Source organism: Lycorma delicatula, chromosome 8, assembly GCF_047948215.1.
Source record: "Lycorma delicatula isolate Av1 chromosome 8, ASM4794821v1, whole genome shotgun sequence".
Classification (NCBI taxonomy): domain Eukaryota; kingdom Metazoa; phylum Arthropoda; class Insecta; order Hemiptera; family Fulgoridae; genus Lycorma; species Lycorma delicatula.
In genome coordinates this window covers 62,427,724-62,449,849 of record NC_134462.1, presented here as the reverse complement: position 1 = coordinate 62,449,849, position 22,126 = coordinate 62,427,724, and the positions used below count along the sequence as shown (strand labels likewise).

The following is a 22,126-nucleotide window of genomic DNA, read 5'->3' as shown; positions in this document are numbered from 1 at the left end:
GATGGTTTAGGTGAAACTTTACTTGACCAATTGTACTTGAAATTTTAACACTATTGTTCGTTAAAGATTTTATAGTTGATTCAATGTTACTTATTTGTTGGGAACTGATTAATAGTTATTCTTTTATGTAACAAGCAAAAAAGAAGGCCTGCTTCAACAACACTATTCAAGATGTCCACTGATTTCCATATTATTTATTATTGATAAATTGAACCCTAATATCAAATTACAAATACGGTTATTAAAACCTGATTTACTGGAACTACAACTTTAAACTAGAGTAGAATGTAGGTTTTGCATGAGAACTAATAGTAACATTTTTTTTTTTGTTTTTGGTTAATGTTAAATTGGTGCAAAAAAACGTCATGGTCAATAATGATGTCGTGAAATAAAAAATTTAATCTGATTTACTTCACTTGAGAAAAGTTTTCATTCTCTGTTGTACTGCAATAAGGAAATAATCATTTGCATATTCTTATTTTTTTTGTATAAATATTGACTATTGAAATTTGGTTGAAAGAGAGTTTCTATAAAATTTAATTAAGGAAAGACTTTTAAATTATTAAATAAAATATTAAGTAATGTTTTAAGTGTTTATTATGTATTTATTTAGCATTGTATGTATTCATTAATTATCACCTGTATTTAATAAACGTGTGTAACATTTAAAAAATAATAATTTACTTTGTACTTATACAGTTGCCCACAGGTGGTAGTAGTGCCATTATTCATCTGCCCTTGTTATGTGATACTGTTTAAGTCAACAGATGTATAAATGTGTGTTGATTGTGTTGGATAGGAGGGATTCAACTAACCTACCAGGTTGGTCTAGTGGTGAATGTGTCTTTGCAAATCAGCTGATTTCAAAGTCGAGAGTTCTAATGTTCAAGTCCTAGTAAAGTCAGTTACTTTTATAAGGATTTAAATACTAGTTCGTCGATACTGGTGTTCTTTGGTGGTTGGGTTTCAATTAACCACACATTTCGGAAATGGTTGACCTGAGACTGTACAAGACTTCACTTACACTCATACATATCATCCCATTCAAGTAATACCTGACTGTGATTCCCAGAGGCAAAAAAAAGGGTTTCAACTGCAGTTATTTGCTTAAAGTCAGGCTTGAATTTTACCATCAGTTACATGAAGTCCTGTTAGCTTTGAAGAAGCTGTGATTTGTAGTGTGAATAGTTCTTCCATATTTAAAAAATATTTTAATGTTAATAATAAAACCTAAATTATGAACGCATCAATTAGAAATTATTTGTACATTATTAATAATTTTATTGCTTTAAGTAGAAGTTTTGTTATCAATTTATATAGATCTGGATTTTTATGGCGAGATGAAATTTATTTTTGAGAATTTGTAAACGTAAGAATTTTTCAGTTTCAAGAGACATAATATGGATATGATGACTGTGTTAAATGCTAAATTAAAATTTAAATATTAAAACAACAAATCAAACCAAGTTTTTTAATAAAACGTTATTAGAAAAACATTTTGTCTGTGTTCTTTATATATATATAACATAGAAGTAAATTCAGCTGATAGTAATTTGAAAACAGCAGCACTAAATAGTCACTAAGGAGATCACAAACATTATTAAAAAATTTTGAAGTAAGTTTTTTAAAAATGTTTTGTTATAAAATTTGGTCATAAAATTTTGTTAAGTTTAAAATTATAATTAATCTGTTGAATCACTTATTTGCTGCCAAAAGATGCGTAGAAAGATTATAATGTAAAATATTTATCAGCACTCATTACGATGAAATATTTGTAATTTAATTGTTAAAATTGCTGCATATTCCTAGTTGCGAAATTATATAATAATAATTTATTATTCGTTTGATCCCTTTTCAGTATAATGTCTGGCATATGTCTAGCAGGCTTCAAGGTTAAAATCTCATTCATGCCTGGTAGTTTCACACGCTGAATTTCCAAACTCTCCTGATTACTCAAATGACAATTCTCTCAGGATTAAGATGAATTATAATAAAAAGAAAAAAGTGTATATTGCACACAGTTAACTACTTTCATAGCTCTTAGCCCTTTTTTACCAATTCTTTCATGCAATATGAAAGCCTGGCTTTATTTCCAAAACTATATGATATAACATTTTTCCAGAAAGTATGTACTTTTTGTTGAAATTCACCATTTTACGTCTTTTCTTATTGTTGCATTTCCTACTTGGTTTGGTCTTAGTTCCCCATCATGCTTCTTGTTTCATTTTACTCGTATTTATCTTCAGCTGGTTTGCCATTTTAAAATTTGAACGATTTGGCCTACTTCTGTATTTATTTTACTCTTTTACTCTACTATTAGAAAAAAATACTTTACCTTTTTTTTCATAGCTTATGTTTTAAGTATGTTATTTTTTTATAAATGTTATATTTAACACATAAAGATACTATTGTAAAAGAAACTTATGTTTGAATCAGCTGTTTATATAATGCATATTTTAATGTGTTTCTATAGATTGTTTGAATTTTAAAAAAACATCATTGGGATTTGGAATTGTTTTTCTATTAACATAGAAAGTAAAATATTTAACACTTTTGATTGAATTACTTCTGATTGGAAAGTAAAAGCCTCAGAATTTTTAAGCATTATTTTTTTTTAATGAATGTCAAATTTTAATATTTTCTCTAACCCTTGAAAGGACAGAGATGAAAGTTTTTAATTTTAGTAATTAATATATCTGCATTTTCAATAGTCTTATTGACATGTTACTATTTTTGGAACACAAACCATTTTACAATTAACATTTGAATTTGATTGATTTTTTTTTACCAGTATCTTGTTTAATTATACTCTAATTCGAATTAATTAAAATTAAAATTGTCTGCATTTTATAACATCACTTGAAACTGTTTTACAAAAATGTTATAAAACAAAAAACAATATCGTTATTTTCTGAGGAAGAAATCCTGTGCATGTGTAAGGAGACCCACAAAAGTAATATATACCTTTATAAATGTTGTAAATTCCATTTATCACTAGTAATTTTACATGTTGTAAATGAAAAAAAAAAAAACAGTAAATTATTACCATTGTCTTTATAATTTTATGATTATATTTTAATGTTTTATAATTATTTTAAATATTTATTATTGGCAATGAATTTAAAATAATGTTCCTGAAAATTGTAGTAAATGTTAAATAATAAGTAAGTAAAATCAATTCATGATGTTTTGTAGTTGTACATATTTCAAGAAATAAGGGTATGTATGTAGTTATTTATCGAAATGAATAGCCGTTTTTGTTGTAACATTGCAGTGTGGTGTTAAATAACATGCTTTTATTGTTATAAGTTTGCTGTTGTTGAACAACATTATTGTTATAAATCTTCAGTAGTGTTTTAAAATATAAGCTATAATTAATATCAGCAGAAACATTATAAAGAATATGACATGGTGGTTATAATTTTTACATTATCAGGTGAAAAGTAATGTTTAGTTACTTTAATAAATAAAAAAAGAACTGAGACACACACACAGGGAGGGAGAAAGATACAAGCAATAGTGCAGTCCATAAAGTCAACAGTAGTTGGAAGAAACTTAATTCTGAATCTTCATTTACATGTTCCTTTTCAAAACAGTAGCCCAAAATGTGGGCAGCTTTTGTGCATTTTTTGTAGGCAATGAAGAAGTTAACTTCTATCGGGAGTTTGTTCTTTCATCTCAGGGTCATAGTGGAACATTCAAGACTAGTCAATCAATGGTTGCCACATTATGCAAAAGTGTGTTTTTCCTTATTGTAGTGAGCCAACAATTCTTCGCAGACGAATATGTGGTACTCCATTTGGTCAGGGGTTAGCCGCAGAACCAGACGACATGCACCATGTTTTATATGAATACTCTTGCTCAGAGAATTGTTTGCACTGCTTCTTGAGATGTGCAGCAGTTCCCCCAATTGCTGCACTCCTATATGACTTATCGAATGTAGATGCTCACTGTATTCACCATAATGTCAATCGATGTACTCAGTTGACCTGTCCTCGCCATGCCTATCGACATACTTGTCGCCATGTCTTGACAAGCTCTTTTGTGTGCCCAAAAATGCAGCATACCATTGAAAACATGTTGCACGTGACACACACACACTTCATTGAATGCTTTTTACAAATTTATTACGTTTTGGAAGCTGGTTTTTTAATGGACTCAAAATTGAATCATGAACTGTTGATCAATATTTTTTCCCTGATAGGCCATTACCCAATTCACTTTTGCCAACAATCACTGGCACTCAATGACTGCAACAATCATCATGAAATTGACACAGGAAGTAGACAACACATTTGGATACTTGTATGCATGCAGGACTGCCACTTTGCACGCTTTAAATATCAATATTAAAATCTTATCTCATAATTTAAATGCCCTCTTATATGTAAGGAAACAGTAAGTTTTACACAAGCTGTATTTTTAATGGTGTGTATATATATATATATATATATATATATATATATATATATATATATATACCGAATTATATTTAAATAAATCAGATTGACTACTGTATTGTTAAGTACAATGGCACTGTTTTGTTGCAATGGATAGTCACCACAAATACATCCTTGCCCAGATGAAAAGGTGTTGTAAGATAAGCAAGTAGTTCCCTGAAAATTTATTTAAAAAAAATTCTATTATTGTATGCCTAGAAATAACAGTGATGTTTTACCATTGAAAAATGACAATTCTAACCTGTACAACATGACTGATGTTGATATGTTTTATTTGTAAAAAATAATATTTCATAAAATGGAAAATATTTTGAGCATTAGGCAACAGTGATTAAAATATAAGTGTAATGAGACAATGCAACATTACTTAATGTTGATGTTTCTTTAATTATTATGGAAAACAACATTGTGTTCTTATTCATTGCCTGCATTGTACCAGAAACATTACTAATGCCCAAAGATAATTAGATGGTACTCTTAAAACTTGTACATCCTTTAAGTTAAAAAATTATTCTTAAACAGATTGTTTGGAAATGATATGGCAACTTCTTTTCTCTTTCTATTGTGATTTTCATTATCGATAAAGATTTTAGTGGTTACCAAAAATGTAGGACTTTTTCTTTCTTTCTTTCTGTTATTAAGCAGTTTGTAATGCTTAATTACATTTCAATGTGTTTTGAAGGCATTGATTGATTTTTGTAATATTTTTAATTGAGTTGAAGTATGTAATTTGATAAACACTATGTGTTTACCAAAAAAATTAAGTTGGTCTGGTTAAATTGAATCGCAAAATTTATTCCCATAAACCAAATACAGAACATTAGCTCATTTGTAAATATTAATCATTATAATAATAGATAAATAAATAGTACATTACAGTATCTGATACAATTTCTTATAATTGGAAAAATATGAGCAGGCCACATTTTAGATATGAGAGAAAAAAAAAATTTTTTTATTCTGTAAAGTTGTATTGTTCAGAACAAATTTTTTATGAAACCATTCTTTAAATAAATAAGATGACGCACAATTTTTATAACTTATTGGTAGCAGATTAATGTTTTTGGTCCTTGTGGTTTTTTTGTTCTTTTATTTCATTATAAATGTAAGCGGAAGATGGATCCATTTGTATGTAAAGGAAGGTTGTGGTTTCTTTACTCATTTTGTATCTATGTGGTTAGGAAAGATTTTACAGATACCATCATGAAATTAAGACCTATCTTTTTTGCAGTATATTTTTGATCCTCCCATAATTAAAAAAAAAATTGGTCTTTAATTCAACTGCACCACTTGCATCATTAGATACTGACCTCCTAATTGAAACTAACTCTTTGATATTGTAACAAGATTTCCAACTATCCAGAACTAGCATCACTGAACTCTATAATTATAACATAGATTATTTGATTTTTTCAATTAAAAAAAAAAAATAGAACAGATATGCATGGCTTCATCTGATATTTTGCAGTTGCCACTTCATTATTTTCCAGTGTGGTTGTAAAACCACAATATACTGGTTTGGAAGATGATTGTAACATTTCTTTTATCCAGTCACTAATATTTAAATAGATTGCAACAGTATATATAATAATAATACATCTTTTTCAACATGTCACCTGATTTCTCTTCTTATCACACCTTTTCCTTTTTGTTTATATCACAACTGATTTAACATATGAACACAATACAAATTAAGTGAAAACAATAATACATAAAACTTAAACAATTAAGAATCACAACAGTTTAAACTAAACAAACCTTCATAAATGTGTTACACTTTATTGTAAATAATGTAACAGTGCAATAGCATAAAAAACTGATCGTATTGATGAGATTTATATTAGTTGTAATATTATCAAAAGAGGAAAGCACAGTAGACCTTCTAAATTAAGCATATACATAAACAACAAAGTGTTTCGTTATACAAGTGTTTTATTTTTATTAGAACACAAGGAAATTAAGATATAAGAATTATATTTTTTTTAAATTTTGTAACCTACTTTTGCTTTTTTTAATTTTGAGAAATTTGGAAGGTTTTGCTACACTAAATATTTTAAAAATAGAATTTACTAATTATTGTTTTAAATGATGTATCCAACCTTACATTAATTACACAGTTTTAATAAGTATAGAATGTATTTTTATTGTTGTATTTTTTTCTAATAATCCTGAATGTAATGATATGAGGGTAGGAGAAAGGGGGTAACAAACAATATTGTACAAGTATCAGGAAAAATGAAATTAAAACAATGAAAAAATTGTAAAATCATCTGAATTTTAAATAAATTAATCTGGAATTGAGATTATATTTATTTAATTGTAAATAATTGAAAATTCTAGTCTTTTGGTCTTTTCACCTAGTTGTGATTCACCCATTGTATAAGGAATTAGAACCAGTGTTTATCACCTTTCACAAAGCCAGGTGTTTTTCTTCTGAAGAATCAATATCTGTGACTAACTAAATATCACATACACATCTTCAAAAATTTGGATTTAAGAGATAAATTGATATCGCTCTGCCTTTGATGACTTAGTGAAATGCAAAAACCTGACTCGATGTTGAACAATCATGCGATTGCAGAAGATTCATCCCTCGAATTATCCAGCTATTTTGCAATAATTATTTTTAGCAAGATTAAATAAAAGAAAGTAGTTATGGTGGTACCATTGTACATTTTTTCCCAATGACTTAAGTGGAAGATACTTTAAGCAAAATTATTTATCTTCGTAGCTGATTTGAGAGTATTATTAAATTTAGATGACTGGAATTGATCTTTGATTATGAAATTGTATGGTTGGAATCTGTAGAGATTTATCGTATTATAATGGGGGAATATATACACAGTAATTTATTAAAATTATTTAAAAAACTATTCCACTCGCTGCTTTTCCTTTTTTAACTATCTTACAATTAAAACATTTAACTTAGTTTTTAATTAATATATTATTAAAAAAGATAATAAAAATTTTCTGGAGAAGCAAAGGTCTCTATAGAAATGCTCAAGATCACAAATAAAAGAAATAAAAGTGAAACAATGTGGTTCCAAGTTATATGGGAAGGCTGTACTGCACTTCCCCTTAGTTGAGCTTCTATACACTTTGAACACTTTTTCCATAAGTTAAACAATTTCTTTATTCTAAAGGATAATGTTTTCAAAGTTAAAGAGCCATCTAAAGATTTGATATAAGTTATGAATAATTTTAAACAAAGATACGCGTGTCAGTCTGGTAGAAAGTGAGTTGGTATTATTTTTACTTGTACATCCTATTATAAATAATTTTTGAGATTATAAATCTGACAGAATAATATATTAGAAAGTATATATATATATTTTTTTTATAAATGTAAATGTGTACTTTTAATAATAAAATTTGTTTGAAAGCAATTTCCAGTTTTGTATATCAACATTTATTTTGGTTGTGACTTTTAGCATCAAGTTTTTTTTTTTAAATGCATTTATTAACTTTTGTTAATGACATTCAAATGTTGTACGTGGTCAGTTTTAAAGAGAGAGTAAGTAAGTTTTAAAAGTTATCATTGATATTGGTGGGATAATGTAATGTTAATTCATTTTGTTAGAGAGGGGAGAATTTCTCTTAAGAAAGATTGTATGGTGGGGACTGGAAGGAAGAGAGGAAGTCATCTGTCTATGTTCTGTATACTTTATTCTCTTGGTGTTTGTTATTTAAGTAGTGTCACTTATTACTGCTGTTCGGTTACATTAATTTACTTCAGTTATTTGTATTTTTATTTTTAAAATTATTACTTATTACAATTATGTTGTGGTTTTGTTTTTATCATAAAAATTTTTTACTGTGATCAGATTGGTAAATAGCCCATTGACTATGGTTTTTTATAAGGATAAACAGCTTAAATTAAAATCACTTATATACAAGGTAATTTTAATGTAATATCCTTACTTTTTATTTATTTATTTATTTATTATTAATTTTATGATAATTTTATTTTTATTAATAGATAAAAAAATATATTGAATTGATTGTATGTAATTAAAGAGTTTCTTTTTTAGCCATTTAAACAGTTGTAAATTTTATATATATTTATATATAATCCAGTACATTTAAAAAAAAACTTAAAAATAATTGTAGCTTCATATTTCAACTGTTGCTGAGTTCAGTTTCCAGGAAGGTTCATGTATATTTGTTACTAGTGATTTTAATCATTAAGATAATCATACGATTTTTTAAAGGGTTTTTTAACTTTGATAGTGAGAGGGTAAGAAAGAATGAAAATAGCAAATTTAACTCACGACCAGTTAAACATTGTATAAACCGCTCTGACTGCTGTATATTAGAAGACTTGAGAAATTTTTTTTGTTCATTGGTTCATAAGATTAATTAGTTATTTCATCCAGTTTTTATTATTTTAAATTTGTCATACTCATGCAGTTTTTATCTACAGTATTTTTGTCTACAAAATGAAATGTATATCAACTTTGATATCAAAGTTCTTGAATTTCTTTTTATTTTGAATAAGTGCTGTTTTTGCATTTTGATAAGTGATTCCAGGTTGAAAAATTTTTTTCCCAGATTTATATATATATATATAATTACTATTACAGGCAAAAATTACTTGTTTAAAGTGCTATTTTTCATTCCAGTTTGTATACCTTGTTTCTATCTAACCAAGGAAAACATCTCTTGTTACGTTTTTAGAAATAGGAAGTAACTGGCTTTATCTATGATACAAATCTTGGTCATTATTTTGGGAATTTTGTGCACCTCCCACGATGGGAAACAAGATAAGAACCCTCGGACAGTTAAGTAGAGGTTGCCTCTGATGTAATTTCTCAGATATATAATGAAAGAAAAAAGTAGTAAAGATAAGGAAAAGGTTGGGAGGTGAGGTGAGGATAGGACAACCCCAACAGAGCTCTTGCTCAAGGTCAATACTCATTGGGAAGAACATACACTATCCGATCAAGAAAAGAATACATTTTATAATGTAAATATTCTTAAATAACAAAAAAAATGTTGAAAATAGAAAACAGAAAGGAAAGAAAATGTAATTTACATGGTCATGATAATGTGAAGAACTCAAATTTAATTAATATTTTTCTGTTATTACAGCTGTGGTTTTGCTAAAAACATATTTTAACAAAAGCGATTAGGTGGATAAAATTATCCGTACTATCAACTTAAGAGTAGTGTGGAAATTAATTCGAACACAGATGTTATTTAATAAAAAGTAACTTATTTAGGTAAAAAATCATACTTGTACGATTTGTGAATATCTAGTAATTAATATGTTCTCATTTATTAATGTTCTCTTAATCACTTTACCTGATTTGGCATCGCTTCAACAAGTGTACACTACACTTTATTTTTTTTGATTTCTTCGTCATGAAACCCTACCAATATTATTGCTGTAATGAAGTTAATTTTTGTGATACAATTCATTTTTGAGAGTAGTTTTTTGACTTCTGCCCAAAAAGATTTTCAATCGGGTTTAAGTCTGGGAAGTTATCTGGCCACAGAAGTACTTTAATGTTTTGTTCTTTGAAAAATTTTCCAATACCTTTTTGGACAGTATAGCATGGTGCCAAATCTTGTTGAAACACTCCACTGCTTTATGGAAATTTATTTTAAAGTTGTGTTACAACCCTTTTCTTCAAAATTTTTAAATTTCCATCACTTTTCAACATACCATCTACTGGAAGTAATGAAAAAGGGCCTTCAAATACGAAACAAACCCAAAACGTTTTTTGGGAATGTTTAACTGATTGTTGAATATGAGCTGGTGATGTATTTTCATCTGATACTTTTCCAATATATTGATCTTTTTCCCCTGAACATAAAAATGTGAATCGTTGGAAAATATAATATTTCTCCAGTCATCTTTGGTTCAGTTAGAAAATGGTTTGGTCCCAGAACGTTTTTTTTTTGCACATGGCTGGTGTTGAAAACTACTTTTTAGCTAGCCGGCCGACGAGCTTTCTGTCCGGCTGCAAGAAGTCTGTGTCCAACAGTTGTCACGTGTAAATCTGTTCCACTGACTGCTAATTTTCAATTTAAGTACGCAGCAGATAATTTTAAATGAATTTTACTTTTTCTCACTAATAACCGATCCTGTGTCGGAGTAGTTTTAGGTAGATTTCATAACAAAGCTACCTATTGGGTACCTTGATTCTACTTCTGGAAAATTTCGACATATCTTCGCGTTTCACATGCCCCAGACTCCCAAAATCACCGTCAGTTCAAAAGTTTATATTTACATTTATATATTTAAATATATCTACAATATAGAAATATATACGTATATTCTCTTTCTTGTGGGCACGAAAAACTGCCGTAATTTTGCGTCAATCACTTTTAAATTGATAAATAAAATATATAGACCCAAAATCTCGATCGAGTTCATTAATGGGCAAAATCGGACCATGTGGTTGGATTTTTCGAAAAAAACAAAATATCGCTATAACTTTCTTATTAAGTAAAATATCGAACTCGTCTAAAGTTCGTGCTATTCTTTGAATAAGGGCCTAAAAAGTATCTAAGTAAAGTCTTTTGATATCACCAACCATTGGCCCAGGAGGTGGAAAAATGGGGTTTCGAAGACAAAAAAGAAATCATACTTCCCTTAATAGGCACAGTATTGAATCGGTTTAAAGTGGTCGTTAGTTCTCCAAACATTACCTAAAACTTTTGTCTGAAACAATTTTTGATATGACCAACCCTTACGGCAAGAGATGACCAAAATGTTGCTGAAATTGTAAGAAGATGGGGCTTGTCATATGCTAAACATGTAACTTGTTTTTCGCATGCAACCATTGTCGTATTTAGTCAATTTGAAGTTTTTCTTAACTTTAAGGTGGACATCGTTTTTATATCCTCTACTTAGCACCGATGAAATCTACCTCCGCCTTTCAGCGTGGCGAAAAGATTTTTCTTTTACGGTCGCATTTGCCTTTCCTTTGAGCGGGAAAGGAACTGGTTTCTTTAAATTGTTTTAAAATAGCTTTCACTGTCCCTAGTCCAACACCACACTCAAAATATACTTTTCGTTGTGTCATACTGGTATGCTCAGAAAGAGAGACAATTTTTGGTTGCTTTTTGTTGAGTTATGTCCATTATTATCATTCAAGATCCACAGAACAAAAAATACGAAAATATGATTTTATAATAAAAAATTAAATAAACTTTAATTTAACTCAATTATTTGAGATTGATATCGATCTAATTCATGGAATTTTTTTCTAATTTAAAAATTTTTGTATATTATTTTTTTTTTAGTATTATCTTTTCAGAGTAAATACTTTTTTTTGCAGTTCATATACTTTTATTCATAAAAAGGAAAGCTTTAAAAAAATATAAGAAATATTAACTGTCTATATTTAAAACTATATACAACAATCGGTGATATACTGTTAGTTAACATAGATTGTAAGAATCACGTGTAAACAAGGGTTCGTCTTATAATTCGTGAACATCAAGAGGGAGAAAAAATATTAATTGTAAAAAGCTATAGATAATGATAATCATTTTTTTTAAATTTTTGTCAAATTTGTTTTGAATTGAATTTCAAAAAAGGTGTAATTATTAATAATTTACTTAAAATGTATAAATATGCAAAGAAAGATCTGTACCGATCATTAATACAAATTTGAGGTTGTGGTAAAATGAATACATATTATTGTATTAATACAAATAATTGTATTTATACAATAATATTATTGTATTAATACTGCTAGATTATTATAAGTTAAAAAAAGAAAAGATTGGAAACAGTTTTTAAATCTTTTGCTTGCGCTCAAATTTGTATTAATGACTGGTACAGAGCTTTATTTGCATATTTATATATTTTGAGTAAACTATTAATAATTATACATATATATATATATATATATATACAGGGTCATTCACGGGAACCGGATGTTTTTGAAGTGGGTTGTACTCGGGCGTTCGTGGTGGAGGGGCACGTGGCTGGTGTCTGACGTTTCCTTTGTTCATAGCATTTACATTTTAGTCGTTGAGATGGAGCCGTGGGCGCTAGACCACGCCTGTACGCGTATGACAGTTTTGTGCGAAATGACGAATCCGTAACTGCTGTTCAGCGAGATTTCCCCCGTCAGTTTAATATCCATCGTAATGCAAGTGTCCCTTCTCGTAACACAATATTGCAATGGGTAAACAACCTTCGAACAAGTGGTTCAATATTGAAGAAAAAACCACCGGGTCCCCGACGAACTGCTAGCACTCCGGAGAGGCATTCAGCAGCGCTTCAAATGAGCACAAGTACGGTAAGACGAATTCTGCATACAGACCTGCATTTCCATCTTTACAAGATAGCCGTCGTGCAGCAGTTAAACAAGCTAGATTTCACGCTGCGATTACAATTTTGTCGACAAATGCTTACCGTTTTTGAAGAAAATGAAAATTTGTTATTGTTAATGAGTGTCGAAGCCCATTTTCATCTGAATGGCTTCGTCAACAAACAGAATTGCCGGTATTGGGCAGAAAGAAACCCACATCAGCTTCACGAGAGACCACTTCATAGCCCCAAGGTGACTGTCTGGTATGCAATAGGAAAGATCGGTGTTATAGGACCATATTTTTTTTTGAAGAAAATGACGCTGCCGTAACTGTAACAGCTGATCGTTACATTGCGATGTTGAATACGTTTTTCATCCCTGAGTTACGAAACCGGGGAATCTATTTTCAAAATGTGTTATTCCAGCAGGATGGGAGCTACAGCGCACACAGCGAGGGCAACGATGGCTGTTCTCCGTAACTTGTTTCCGGGACGGATTGTTTCCAGATTCGGCGACATTCCTTGGCCCCCTCGGTCCCCCGACTTGAGTAGTTGTGATTTTTTTCTGTGGGGGTTTCTGAAATCGCGTGTGTACGGCAATAAACCGCGTACATTGGAGGACCTAAAGATCGCAATTCGTTATCATGTCACACAGATTAATGTAGACATGCTGCAAAGAATTAATGCCAGTTACCGTGAAAGGCTACAACAATGTATTGCCCAAAATGGACATCACTTGCCGGACATAATTTTTCGTTCATGAGTAAGTAACAAATGCTTTGATTTAACAAGTGTTTCAGTACCAATAAAATTTTTTTAAAGTAAATATTTAATTTTTTATGATTATTTTAAAAACATCCGGTTCCCGTGAATGACACTGTATATAAAAGAAATAAAAAATTTTTAAAAGACTAATAATAAATATTAATTAACAGTACCTACAAAACGCTAAAAATAAGTATTTCTATAACGTGTTTATAAAATATTAAATAAAGCAAGAAAACTTATATTCTATAAATATTAAAGATATTCATCTTATAGTGTTTTATAAGTACTGTTCATTTATTTGATATTATTAATTCTTTTATTTGTTTATTTACTTTTATATATTTCTCAGTGTTTACTGATGATGATTGTTTACTAGTCGAAACGGTCATTTTGAGCATTTTCTTGTTTTCCTATTTAATATTACCTTTGTGTCACTCATTATATAAGTTTTAACAAATGGATAAATTGAAAAATAATGCTGATGAAAAATATGTAAGTAAGTTTAATTTTAAACATCTGATGTTGACACCACATGACTTCCTTGTATGCCTATTAAATTACATATACACATTTAAAAAAATGAAAAGTACATAAAATTTTATTTCATTTATAACTTCTGATATTTTTTTATTATTTTTTTGTAAAATTTTTTACAATCACAGGCTAATAATTATTAATAAATCAGTATATTTAAATTAAAAAAAGGAGATGAAGACATGAATTTGAATCGATGTGCCTTCCCCGTGTAAAATCCAAATATTTCATTGATTAAAATTTTATTTGGTTATAACTCTGGAACCAATGTAAATAAGTACCACTTATATATCGTTGAAAAGTTCTCAATGAGGGCTTGTTACTGCAGTTAAAAAAAAGTCCAGAATCCAAATATTTTGGATTTTGGGTTTTTTTGGACACTTGTTCCAGCCGATTGCAATCAAAAGGGGAGGTGCACAACTGGTTGTTAAACATTCCTAAATCCAAAATTTCCTACGGTTAATAGTTTTGAGTTATGCAAAATGCATACGCACGTACGTGCGTACAGACGTCACGCTAAAACTAATGAAAATAGATTCAGAGATGGTCAGAATGGGTATTTCTGTCGAAAGTAAATTTCTGTAAACCGAAATTTTTCGCGATCATAATACTTTTATTTCTTACAAAGAAGTAAAAATTAAAAGAATTTAAGAAAAATAATCCTCTTTAAAATAATTATATATATTTTTTTATTTTTTTTAATGAGTAGAGGAAAGTCTGTTTGAATGGATTGAACTATGATGGTATTGAATTGATAGCTTCAGTTCTAGCCAATGGGGGACAGTTTCAATTGTGTACTCAGTTGATACTGATATGGTTCTCGTTATAGGAATTGACATGGTGAGTAGTTCTAATGTAAGGAATTGGGAACAACTGATCTATCTTGGCCTGTCGCAAGAGCGAGCGCGCGTTTACACTTATATATATATATATATATATATATATATATATAAATGAAACATTACATATTCAGTGTATCCATGACACTTACCCACTTTGCAAACTAATGAACTCTAAACAGGTTACATAAGTTAATAAACCAGATTTCATAAAAACAAAAGGTTTTTTTTTGTATGCCTTCAATACTACCGAATAACTTTTGGTATGGATTCTACTACATTTATTTTTTGGATTGATTAGTAATATAACTCGACGTTTTTTGGTATTATAACAAAATGAGCTTAAGTTTAAAATTTAAAATTAAAATATGTTTTTGAAAAACACCTTTAATTTTAATTCTTCTACATTATTAATTTAAAGACTTGAATTAATTTGTAAGAAGAAAGAAAAATAAATATTAAGATTGTTAAAAATGTTTTTCATAAATAGTATTCTTTTATAATTTATTTTGTATAAATAAACAGAGTAATCGAATTAAATCTAGAATATGGCTAAACAGTTTTATTTAGTACCAGGTTTGAATTTTGTTCTTATTTATGCTGGCAGTTGTTTTAATTTTGTAGCTCTATCAGAATCTTATTTTCTAATATACTTCTAGTTCGTGAAAATTGCGTTTATAGTTACAACGTTTCGATATTTATTTAAAAATATTTAATTTTTGCACACCTACGTACTGTTAAGTAATATTTAAATACGATTAAATGCGATCTATTATCGACTAGTTTGTTAAGGATCGGAGTTCTGGTTTTTCATCGGACCGGTCCAGGATTCAGTAAACAATTGGGGTTAAACCTTTTTTCCTAAGTTCATCCCCGTTTCTTTAAAAAGAAGTAAATATAACTGGGAGTACGTATCCATATCTGTTGAGTGTATTGGTTCATAAGGTATTAAAGAAAATTCAAATTTTCTTAAATAGGGTTAATAGTTTTAAATAGAATTTTAATTTAATTTTAAAAGTTAAATAATTCAAAAATATAAATTAAAGCTACTTCCCTTAAAATTAATTTTATATATGGATGTACAATTAATGACGTTTTTGATTTTAATCTACAAGATTCTGTGTTAGAATTCTGGTCAAGAATTACCATTTTTTACATGTTACAAAATTTTCTTTCTCAAGGTAGTGTGTGTAATTAGGCATCAACTTGTAGTTACTTGGTTATCCAAGTATTAATCGCTTCATAAATTGTAGTTTACTATTGTATTAGTGTGGTTATCGATATCGGTTTAACTTTCCCGTCTAGGTAGCGCTGTAGCAGTAGCTCTAGAATGGAAGTTATTGTAATGGTCCAATTTGGGCATATGCGGTTTTCACCAGATCTTGACGTTTTTGACATCTAAGGAATCCAAAAACCGGATCGAAATTTTCTGGATGTTAATGTTATGTATGTGTGTGTGTTCGATGTTGGCCTTTAAATCACCTTATATCTCCAGAACTATTGGACCAATTTTGATCAAACTTGGTCAGATTACATCTATGTATGGGGCACTGATGCCGTTAAATTTTCAACTTAAAAGAGTCAAGGGAATGCGGCTGTAGAGCAAATTCACCTTCATTCAGTATCTCGAGATTTCTTCTAATTAACGTCATATTTTTCTTAGGCACAATTGTTAACGATTAAAAAATAACAATTTTTGCAAAAAGATTTGCATAATCGCACTCCCACCCAAAAAAATGCTTTGACTACTATTGCCATTACTTTTCCTTCTCAATATTTCCCGACATAAATCGGGAGGTGAGTTTAAGTGTATCGTTCTTATATATATTCGTCTGTAAAGAATTTAAATTATTTTTTAAAGACACCGACTGGGCCGGCTAGTTTCGTGGTAGCTGCTGGTTCTAAATTCAGACGGTCTCTGATTTGACTGCATTGAAATATGCAATATTCTTTAGTCTGTTACAGATGTAGTTACGCCAGTTAAAAAAATCAACAAGACCTGCAATTTTTCTTTTCCAGTTCTTTTTTTTTTTTAGAAATAATAGAATTCCTGTGGGATAATTTAGAGATCAGTAATAGAAATTTCAGAAAACCTTTATATTAATTTCTAAATGATATCCCACAGGAAGGGATATATTTGTTGCTTTACATTAACTGTCCTATTTTATTTGGTTTACGGCATCTAAAGAATGCGAGATACAAGTGAAACTAGTTTTCTTTCCAAAAAGCGCCAGAACTGGTTTCTCTGAAATTGGTAATATTCACTGTGCTGCTATTTCGTGTCACAACTAGAGTGAAAATTTAAGTTGTAGGAGTGAATATCACTTGTATTGAAGCAGACGTTTGATGCCAGAGCCACCGGGTTAGTCTAGTGTGAACTCAACATCGCAAATCAGCTGATTTCGAAGTCGAGAGTTCCAAGGTTCAAATCGTAATAAAGGCAGTTGTTGGTACACCGATGGGAATGTCAGATGTGGAATTCGTGTCGATGGCATCCTGACTGAGGCAAGAACAAGGCTGAGAGATGCCTTTTGCCGAGGTTTTGAAGATGACTTCCGTTAAAGCTCATCAGGGCTAGGTACAAAGGGAGTGGCATGGCGACCGAAACCGTCACATAGAGGGTGTCTTCTCCTATGGGGTCAGGATGTCTCTGAAATATTTTGACCGGTCTTCCATAGCGTTCGTCCCATTATCAGTCGTATCCATTTTAGTCTATTTCTCTTATTGACAGAATAATCCTCATCTTAGCTGATTATATTCTGGCGCCTTACAATTTATCCGATGCTCAAATTTAACGTAGGTAAATTAAAGCGATACGGTCATCGTCTGATGATAGAATTTCAGTCGGTCGTCGTTTTCAATATCGATTGATTGTGGCAAAGGTTGCTCCGATTTTGGTGTTTTATTGTTAACAATCAAAAGATAATTTAGAGCTAAGATATTTAAATTTAACGTTCGGTTCAGAATGTTTTCTACAGAGAAATAATTTTTCCAGAATTATTGCTAACACGTAATATGTACGTTTCCAGTTTATTTTTTGTCTAGAGTCGAGTACTAAAACTTCTTCATCTGCGAAAAGAATATACTCTGCCCCTGCTGTACTCAGAGTCCGTATTTTGCTTCCTAAGAAGGAAAATACGGTGGTAGTTCAAACCTCGGTCTTGTAAATCATAATTATATCTCCCGATTTGATAAAATTAAATTTTATTTATTATTCTTGAACCTATTTTCTCTCCTTTTTTTGTTTAGCCTTCGGAACCACCGTAAGGTATTACTTGAAAGGATGAACGAGGATTATATGTGTGAAGTGTAGTCATGTGCAGTTTCAGGTCGACCACTCCGGAGATGTGTGGTTAATTGAAACCCAACCATCAAAGAACTCCGGTACCCGCGATCTAGTATTCAAATCCATATAAAAGTATAACTGCCTTTCTAGGAAGTTGAACCTACTCTAGCAATCATTATTAAAAAACCACACCGTAAGGAGTAATGCTGGTTTTTTTTTGTAGATTATTTTACGATCATATATATTATGTTTACTATCCTTATATTGATAGATATTTTGAAATAATTGATGTCGATTGTAATTTTATTTACTTTTGTAATTATTCAGATATAAAAATTTCACATATTTTTACTTTTGAATTCATCTTCTTTTTTTGTTCATTTTAAATATTACATTTATTATTTTCAGTAGTTTTTATTTTTTTCATAATATTCATTGTGACTATAATTATGTATATAAATTAACCTTGCGAGAAAAATATTTTTAATTAAAAATGTAATTTTAATGACTTATTCAATTTTTCTTTCTTTTTTGTTAGCGGTCGTGAAATTTCTCTTTGTTTTTGTATTTTTATAAAACCACAAAAATGAAGAAGCATGTGGAAATGAATAATCGCCCACTTTTGTTTCACAGCATTCGTTAAACGTAATTTGTGTTGAGTACTTGTTTGTAAACAGTGGGTCGAGTTCCTAATCGAATATGTTTCGTTTATTTAATCAACCCTCTGTTCATCGTATAAGTTATGTTTAAATATAAGCAAAGGTAAAATTGTACTGGATTCTTGGTAGTATTATTTTTTATAAATAAAATTTTTATTTTTTTTAAATGGCGGCCTTGTTATATTAAATCCATTAAAGAGATTTCTTTATTTGTTGGATTTCTAAAACTTGTTATTTTATCAGGATTTCCAGGTTAGCTTTCGCTGTTCACTTACTGGGTGATTTAGGCCTTCCATTAGGTCTGGCTGGCTTTTATTAAGCATCATTATCCCGAATAATTGCGTTTCACCAATTCAAAGTGTACGTTTTTATATTTTTGTTGTTGTATTTTTTATTTTGTTTTTACTAAGCTGCTTTTAATGATAAATTAATTTTATTAATCGTGGCCCATTAGTATTGATATATAATTTATTATATAATAGTTTCCACTTATCAACAATCTTTAATAGTATATTCGAGCGCTTTCGGATTAGTAATCCATCCTCAGGCACATTGATGTGTTATAATTATAATTATTTACTTCACATATCATTAATTATACTGACTTGAATTTTAAAAACAAAAATTATAAATATCGTTATCTTATCATCCGTCATGTCAGTATGAAGGCCTCACTTAATTATGTCTAACTGAAACCTTCATACTGACTTAATAACGTTTACATTATTTTACCTTTTGACGATCAATTGTTATATTTATATTTTTCATTTTCAAAATTTAAGTTAATATAATTAATGATATGTGAAATAAATAATGATAATTATAACACATCAATGTGCCTGAGGATGGATTACTAATTCGAAAGCGCTCGAACGTACTATTAAAGATTGTTGGTTAATGGAAACTATTATATAAGTAAATTTTAATCATAAGGCGGATGTGATATATTTTATTAAATTTACGTCGAAGTTCTTTACAAAAAAAGAAGTCGTAGTAATGTTAAATATTGTTGAAAATCTTAGGAGTTTTAATTTTCAGTCGACAGTGTAAGTAATTGTGTTTACATTACTGATTCTTTCTTTTTTCGTTCCATCATCCTTACGCTATTTTTTTTTTTTAAATGTAAAAATGATGTATGGATTTAAGTGATCGGAGGAAAAATCCTTGCGGGTACCGCACGTGAGACTAGATAATCTGGAAGATGTTAACACTACACCGATCGGTCGGCAGTGCATAGAGGGTAATTTTTTTTTATTCCTCTTTTGCCTCCGGGAAGCACCGACAGGTGTACTTCAGAGGATGATATGTATGAATTATGTATGTACGAAATGGAGTGTAGTCTTGTACAGTCTCAGGTCGATCATTCCTGAAAGGTGTGGTTAATTGAAACCCAACCACCAAAGAACACCGGTATCCACGATCTAGTATTCAAATCCGTATAAAAGTAACTGTCTTTACTACGATTTGAACGTTGGAACGCTCGACTTCGAAATTAGCTGATTTGTGAAGATGTATTTACCACTAGACCAACCCGGTAGATTGCGTAGAGAGTAATTTATAAACTTTTCGCCCCGGTTCCAGGAATAGCACAGATATATACGAAAAAATAAAAATAATTACGGGATCGTTACGCCATCTTTTGAAAAATCTGTTTAAAATATTCGTTAGGAGTATCGAATAAGGTAATCTGAAATAAAAAAATAGTTATGTAAGGTTATGTAAATGTATACCTTTTGCAGGATACTTGGAACAACTGAAGATAGTGTTTAGTATTCGTGAGAAATCGTGCAGTCTCCTCCATTTCCTCTTAATTCGTAACAAATATTTTATTATTCTAAAGTAAGAATGTTGACATAATTCAGTAAAATTCGACTCCAGTGTGGGAATATTATAGTTTTTTATTAGATGTGTCTTACATCAGAGAATGTTATACTTAAAGAAAGTACGAATAAACAGGAAAAAACTAAAAAAAGGAAACTAGTTATTCTCATCGGACCAAGATGGCTACTATTAATCTCAAATGAATTTTGTAAATAACAATAGTAAAACCGCATGAACTCGAATTACACACGTAAATCCATTTTCGTGCGTGCAAATGAAATTGTAATTTTTTCTTGCCGATCGTACCACAATTTTATTTGTTTATAGTGCTCTATTTATAAAATTTAATTGTAGTGTAGTGGGCCACATTAGTCTAATCGTAACAGCTTATTTTCTTTTTTATAGCTTTTTTTTTTTAATTTGTTGTCAGATTTCTTAACTTCCTCATTTGATTAATTGTGTTTTTAGTTTTATTTTATCGTGGCAGAACCCTTAATTCTTTTATATAATTTTTATCGTATTAATTTTTTATAAAACTTTCTCGGATCTCGTGAGGTAATATAATTTTTCGCATTTAAAGTTGTAACTCGTCGGTCGAGTGCCACGTACTGTTGATCTTTACAAAAACGAATTTCCTTTTCTTTTTATTCTAATCTTCTAAAGATTAGGAAGGAAGGTTGAATAATTTTTCATTAAATTATTATTAATTTTTAATTACAAATGTTTAAGGACGATCTCAAATTTTCTTATTTCTTTTAAAAGATTCGTCATATTTTATACTACTTTATTCCTAATATATTATCTTACGAGCTACTTTTGCAGTCTGAAAATGCTTTCTAATGAAGATTGTCTACAAAATGTTTATATTGTATTGAAAGATTATCAATTTATGATAAACCTTTTCTTCTCGGTTGATCATCGAACCTAGAGATATTAGTCTTAGAACAAAAATATATATTTTTTGAATCCGATTTAGCATTTGTATAGAGGTTACGATTAATCATTATTTTAGAACTTTACTAATTTTGAGTGTTGTTAGTATTATATCTTCATGCCGTAATTATTATTTCTTGTATTAATTGTACGTATTTTCTTTTATTTCTGTAAATATTTGCGACAAAAATCAACCGTAATTTTGTGGTCGTCTGCGGACTGACTCCACCAATGAATCGAAGGTTACATTTTTCTAATAATTTTGCTCGTCGCTTCAGGACCGTAAAATTCTGTTGAAGATGATGCTATTATTACTTATTCCTGCTATATACTAGACCCGTTCGATCTTGATTTGATGCCGCACATAGATCTGTAGACGAATGATGTTTACGTAAAACGTTTTTAGGTGGCGGTATTCTTGAACCGATGCCAATTTTGTTAGGATCATTTGGCACCTTTTAGTTAGCAAAGAAATTTAATATTTCAGCAGTTTTTATATTAAAAATTTGTTGTATAATTTTATTTGTGAATAACCGAGACGAATCGCAGATTAC

General features: G+C 29.7%; 1 protein-coding gene across 4 annotated transcripts in view; it reads left to right on the top strand.

The window, feature by feature from the left end:
• The window catches only part of Pkn (serine/threonine-protein kinase N), a 299,488-nt gene that overhangs the window by 3,706 nt on the left and 273,656 nt on the right, over positions 1-22,126 (top strand). For 3 of the 4 annotated variants that reach the window (XM_075372566.1, XM_075372568.1, XM_075372565.1), the window contains exon 1: positions 8,211-8,357. The exons of the other annotated variant lie outside the window; for it this stretch is intronic. In XM_075372566.1, the coding sequence (XP_075228681.1) occupies positions 8,307-8,357 (51 nt within the window). In that variant the 5' untranslated portion in view covers positions 8,211-8,306. Of the gene's footprint in view, positions 1-8,210; positions 8,358-22,126 lie in introns of those variants that run through there. 4 annotated transcript variants of the gene reach the window in all.